Source organism: Cannabis sativa, chromosome 2 (genome assembly GCF_029168945.1).
Source record: "Cannabis sativa cultivar Pink pepper isolate KNU-18-1 chromosome 2, ASM2916894v1, whole genome shotgun sequence".
In the NCBI taxonomy this organism is placed as follows: Eukaryota; Viridiplantae; Streptophyta; class Magnoliopsida; order Rosales; family Cannabaceae; genus Cannabis; species Cannabis sativa.
Window position 1 is genome coordinate 41,984,252 of NC_083602.1, and position 5,676 is coordinate 41,989,927.

The 5,676-nt window shown below is 33.3% G+C and overlaps 1 protein-coding gene across 1 annotated transcript; it reads right to left on the reverse strand.

The window, feature by feature from the left end:
- Positions 1 to 383: 383 nt before the first annotated feature.
- Positions 384 to 4,973, reverse strand: LOC115720238 (biotin carboxyl carrier protein of acetyl-CoA carboxylase, chloroplastic). Its single transcript, XM_061109363.1, has 8 exons — positions 4,956 to 4,973; positions 3,012 to 3,419; positions 2,239 to 2,292; positions 1,979 to 2,145; positions 1,566 to 1,881; positions 1,386 to 1,457; positions 879 to 944; positions 384 to 770 (listed from the first exon to the last, which is right to left on the reverse strand). Exons 1-8 carry the CDS (start codon positions 4,971 to 4,973, stop codon positions 747 to 749), a joined length of 1,125 nt encoding a protein of 374 aa, XP_060965346.1. The 3' UTR covers positions 384 to 746.
- Between the last annotated feature and the right edge of the window lie 703 nt (positions 4,974 to 5,676).

A 5,676-nucleotide genomic window follows, 5' to 3' on the forward strand; every position in this document is an offset into this window, starting at 1 on the left:
CCAATTAATTAAACATATTTAAAATTATTTTAATTAATTAAATAAAAAATAATAATTTAATAAATAATTTTTTTCTAAAATAAAATGCACACCACATAGCTCCATTGGATTGTGGTATAAGTGTAGTGTTGAGATGAGGCTTTGTGTAACTCCTCCCTCTTCCACATAGCTCCATTAGAGCCAACCCAATTGCTTATATCTACACTATATACACACTGTGTTCTCAAACAATTTACGACTTCAAAATGCACCTTTCCATTTTTTTAATAACTCATATCAAAATGTTCCAACAAGAAAGAAATTGTGCATAGCAATGAATAATCTCTTCATCCACGTATCTTACCATTTTTTTCTATAATTGGGTATTTAATGTATATATTAGATAGATAAGAAAACTATCATATTGATAATTATTAGGGTACCGAGAGACATTAAGAATTTAGTTCCTCTGTCTAACAGCATCATTTTGCTGGGTTCCAAACAACATATAAGAAATTGGGGTGGGAAAAAAAGAAAAGAAAACCACTATCGGGTGTGAAGCACAAGAGAAAATCGTCTCAGCTACGGTATTCAAGATTCAGAAATAAGTTATTTGGCCCCTAAGTTAACTACATCTCATTTCAACCAAAATATTCTACCACACGACACACAACCACGGCCGCAAGTTACAAACTTTGCTAGGTGGAGCAGCACCACTTCTACTCTCCGGTCACTCCAACTACTATGCATGATTACTCATTGAAATTCTATGGTTGGATCACGAATAAAGGCTGAAAAAAAAAAGAAGGTAATAAAGGAATTGTTAAAGATATAGATCAACAGGAGTAAGAATCTAATCATGCAAGTCACTATAAATATCTTCGGATGAGTTTACTTACTGTGTCCACACTGACGGGTTTGCCATCTTCTGCAACGACCTCTACTATAGTTCCAGATTGGTCGGCCTAAAAAACACACCAGACACATTAGGAGAATAAATGAATGAGACTCCTAAATTTTTAGTAGTCTTTCTATTTCAAACAAAGTTTGTAGCGCAGATACAATGCTAAATTCAGTTTCATATGTTGCTTACTGTTTTAAGTATTGACAAGCATATCAAAAGAAACTACTAGTTCTAATGATAATAAAAAAAAAACGAAGGCAGAACACTCAGGCAACAAATTATTGCACCAGGAGAAGATATTTAAGAGCTTGTCTCATTTTTCTTTTATCAAACTTCATATATACAGATCTCCAGAGTTTCCTGAAATCCTTAACTTTATTGCACCAACAATTATTTCATTCGTCATACTTTTCATTTCATGGCCTCAATAATGCAGAAAGATTGTCAGATGAAGTTTATTTGCATAAATTGGAGTTCGAATGCCAAGCGAAATAAAACTTACTTCTATTTCATTCATCAGTTTCATGGCCTCAATGATGCACAAAACTTGTCCCTTCTGTACTTTGTCTCCAACCTGAAGAGAACTCTCAAGTAAGGCAACAAAGAATGATATAGAACAACACGAAAACAATTTGAAGCTTAATCAAACTTGAAATAGCACCCCTCAGGGGAGAATAGTGACCTTTACAAATGGAGGTTCACCGGGTCCAGGACTTCGGTAGAATGTCCCTGCCATTGGACATTTAAGTGGTGGAAGCGATGACTTTGTAGACTTGGGAGCCGCTGGTGCTGCAGGGGGTGGTGGAGAAGACACTAGAGCAGGTGCAGGTGCAGGAGCAGATGGAGCTGGTGGGGCCATAGCTGGAGGTAGTGCTTGATATGTAGCTGCAGGAGGAGGAGGAGGAGGTGGCTGAGGTAACGCCTCTTTTTTCCGAATTACAACTTCACAGTCAAGCTGCTTCAATTTCAACTCTACAATATCTCGTGAGTCAACAAGCCTGAAACAAAGATAATAAATTATCCAATCAAATCTGCATAGCTGACTGCTGACTGAAGTAATTGATTTCAGAAAGCAATAAGATTTTATTCTCTCACTTTACAAGGCTTGCAACTTGACTAATAAACTCAGAGATTGATTCCTCCGTCGCCAAAACTGAAGAAGAAGGCTTGCTTGATGGTTTAGCATCTTTTCCTTTTGGGTGTTTTGGGTCTGACTTGTGTAAAGGAGGAGGTGCAGCATTGGAGGATCCATCCAAGGCAACCTTAAATGAAAGAAATGAGCCCGAGAGCGCATCCACCATGGAATGGAAATTTGAAAAAACATCCTCTAATGAAAGCCAATTGAAAAACCTTACCTCATTCAAGTGAGCTTTCACCACAGTGGAACAACTACGACTTGGCTGCAAACCCTATTATGAATACACAAGTTTCAACTTCCACAATCGATGCATACACCAATTACGACTTGAACGAGATTATAATAATAATAAAAAAAATCCTAACAAACTTAAATGAAATTTAAAATCTGTCTTAGACTCTTAATCCATGAAAGTTAAGAGTCCATTAAAAAAAAAGATGAATATGAGATCTTTCCAAGTTTTTTAAATTTGGGCTTATTCAGTTGTTTGTCACCTATAAGTAAACGCCACACCATAGAATAAAGTGAACCACACGTCAATTGATCTAAACAAAATGCCAACAACTTTCTTCCTTTCTCAACCAGCAGAGTGCCAAAACAGCAGCTGGGCACTGTGATGTGTCAAACGACAGGCCGTACCATGCAGAGAGCAATTATTGATTTATTATCAATTTTCTTTTCGTTCTTGAATATTCTATCATCGTAATAACTTTCATAACGGTAGCCTTTTTTCAGTATAATTCCAAGTGAACAACCATATATGTTTTCCAAGCTTAAATAATTTAAATAATCAAGCTCAAATCTGACGAAGATACCCCAATATTTCCAAAATCTAAGGATTACAATGTCAATCATAATAATAATAAACAAAATCTCCTCTTAATTAAATTCTAACATTTTCCGAGCAGCCAAACAAGTGAAGAAAATCAAACATTATAGTAAATTCAAAGATCACTCCCTCCCTATACATATGATTAGTCAATTAATTACCTTGGTGGTGACGAATCGGAGCTTGGGCTTATGAGAGAGATGGAATGAGACCTTGGAAGGAGGGCAAGACCTGTAGGTATTGTGATGACAATGATGCAAAGTGGTGGATTTGGTCACAGCCGAAGCAGTCGCCAGAGAGGAAGACGCCATTGTTGTAGCAAGGGAGAGAAAAAGCAAGAAAGATAAGGGAAAATTGGAGAGAAGTGATTTGAAATGAGATGATTTTGTAGAGAGAGAGAGGAGAGAGAGTGTGTGTGTTTTGGGGAGTCCGTCTGAGCTGTAAGGGAGCGAGTATAAGGGAGAGAGAGAGCCACTTCTCTGTGTTGGGGTCGATGAAACCAATGCCAATGTGATGTGAGAGAGAGTGTGTGTGCGTGTATGTGTGACGGTGCACGTAAAATTCCTGAACTACTCTCGATTTCTCAGCCACGTGTCCTATTTGATGGTTGACCTACTTTTGACTTAATCCAGTTAGAATCTACTGGATTGCTGCAGCACTCACTTTATAAACGGTCACGTGCCGTGTTATTACATTTTGTAAATTAAAATGGAAAATTTGAGTTTCTATGGACACTCTAATTAAACACGGTCTCCCCTAGAAATTAGAATATTTGGCAATACTACCTAAATTTTATTTATTATGACGCGTTGCTACCTAATTTTTATTTATTTATTTTTAGCTAAGTCATCCAAATTTTTAATTTTTAAGTTTAGGTTAGTTAAGAAACAGTTAAATGTCAAATAATAAACTCCTCGATATATCATTTGTACTAGTAAACAAGTTGTGTTGTACTTGTGTATTTATAAAATTTTTAAATTATATACCTGAATATTAATTAAATTATAAAATTTTATTAAATAATTTTAAATATGTTTTAAAAATATATGAAAAAAATAAAAAAAAATATATAAATAACTCTAAAGATTTTCTTTTAAAAAAAAATCATCTTACAATTTCTTGTATTAAAAAAAAAAAGCACACAAAAACATATTTTTAAATGTACATAATAGTAAAAAAAAATTAAAAATTAAACAATTTTTATACAAAATAGAAATCTAAAACAAAAAGAAGATAATAAATCTATAGAATACCCATTATATAATTTTAAAATAATTTTTATCACCGTAACACACTTGTAGTCACCACTACATTTATAGTTGATATCATCATATTTCACTTGTAGCTACATTTTAAAGTTGATGTCATAATCATATCTAACTTGTAATCATCATTAATATTTTTTTAAATAGGTTTGATCTGTACATAAAATAAATCAAACAATTATTGATAAGTACTCATTTTTATACACAAGTGAATCATATTAAATAAACTCAAAAAAATTTAAAATATGCAAAACTAAAACCTATTAAAACATCCAAAAGGAAAAAAAAAAACACAAAAATAAGTAGAAACAAGATGACGATAGGAGTGTTCATAAAATATCCAATCGAATATGTATAATTCAATCCAATCCAGTCCAATCCGCAAATTGTGGATATTCACACTTGTGCAGATTGAATTAGATAGAAAAATTTGAAATCCAAAAAAAAAAAAAAAATGAAGATGACGATAAGGATGTTCATAAAATAATCAATTCAATCCAAACGATCCACACTAATACAAAAAGGACTTTTAAAAGCAGTTTTTTTTTTCAATCACTGAAAAAGAAAACAAAATCATTTCCATAGCTAAGAAGGAAAAAAAAAATATATATCTTGAAACCCCTTTAGAGGCGATTATTCGGTTATTTCAAAATAACTGCCTTTAAAGGGGTTGTTAACTTCTAAATGGACTTCAGCCCATAAGAACCTCACCAAAACTAAGAGATTGGCTAAGTGATGTCAACATATTACTTAGACATCAAACAATAAAAATCTGGAACGTTTTTTCACTTACCTAGCGTCCACGTTCACGTTAGGATGTCAACCTGGGTGCTGAACAACCTTCAGTAAAACACCCATAACATCCTCAATATTGATTCGATTGACACAATTCAACTTACGTTTTAAAGCTCTTTCAAGTTATATCTCACACCCATATTGCAAATTTGAAGATTTCAAGGCTAAAATTTGTGCGCAATGTTAGACCATAATATAGTATATGAAATACAACATATATATACGATATGAAATGCGAAAAATAAACTATAACCATATCGATAATATATGCAATGAAAGATCGATATACCTCCAGCGATTGATCTTTGAGCTTCAATCCCTACGATAGCTTCGGTATTAGAGTTTGGGCTTCCTTGCTCTCTCAACTCTCTTTAGATGGAATTTGCTGAATAATCAGAATGTGTAAGGAGCTCGCGGACCGAGACCCTATATTTATAGGTGAGATACTCCATCAGTATCTGCGCCACATTAATTGACAGAATATTTTGACAATTAATTCAGGAAATCAAATCGGGTAATGAATATAGAAATCTGACCATATATAGAATATTACATAATTAATTTTGTCCAGATTCAATAAATATAAAATATTCATTTATCAGAAAATCAATTATTTATTTTATTTCCTTAAATAGAAAATTTATTTCCATAAATAAAATATTCTTATATTCTCGCACTTGGTCAACATTTAAACTAAAACATTCAAACCCAACGTTCCTCATTATATAATAAACATACGAATCACAGCAACATGTCCTCATTATGA

Bases quoted from the DNA above. Each gene is read 5' to 3' on its own strand.
- LOC115720238 (XM_061109363.1), bottom strand. The intron at 2,293-3,011 runs GTAATTAATTGA...TATTCATAATAG, and splicing joins TCCGATTCGTCACCACCAAG to GGTTTGCAGCCAAGTCGTAG. The intron at 1,458-1,565 runs GTCACTATTCTC...AGTTCTCTTCAG, and splicing joins GTGAACCTCCATTTGTAAAG to GTTGGAGACAAAGTACAGAA.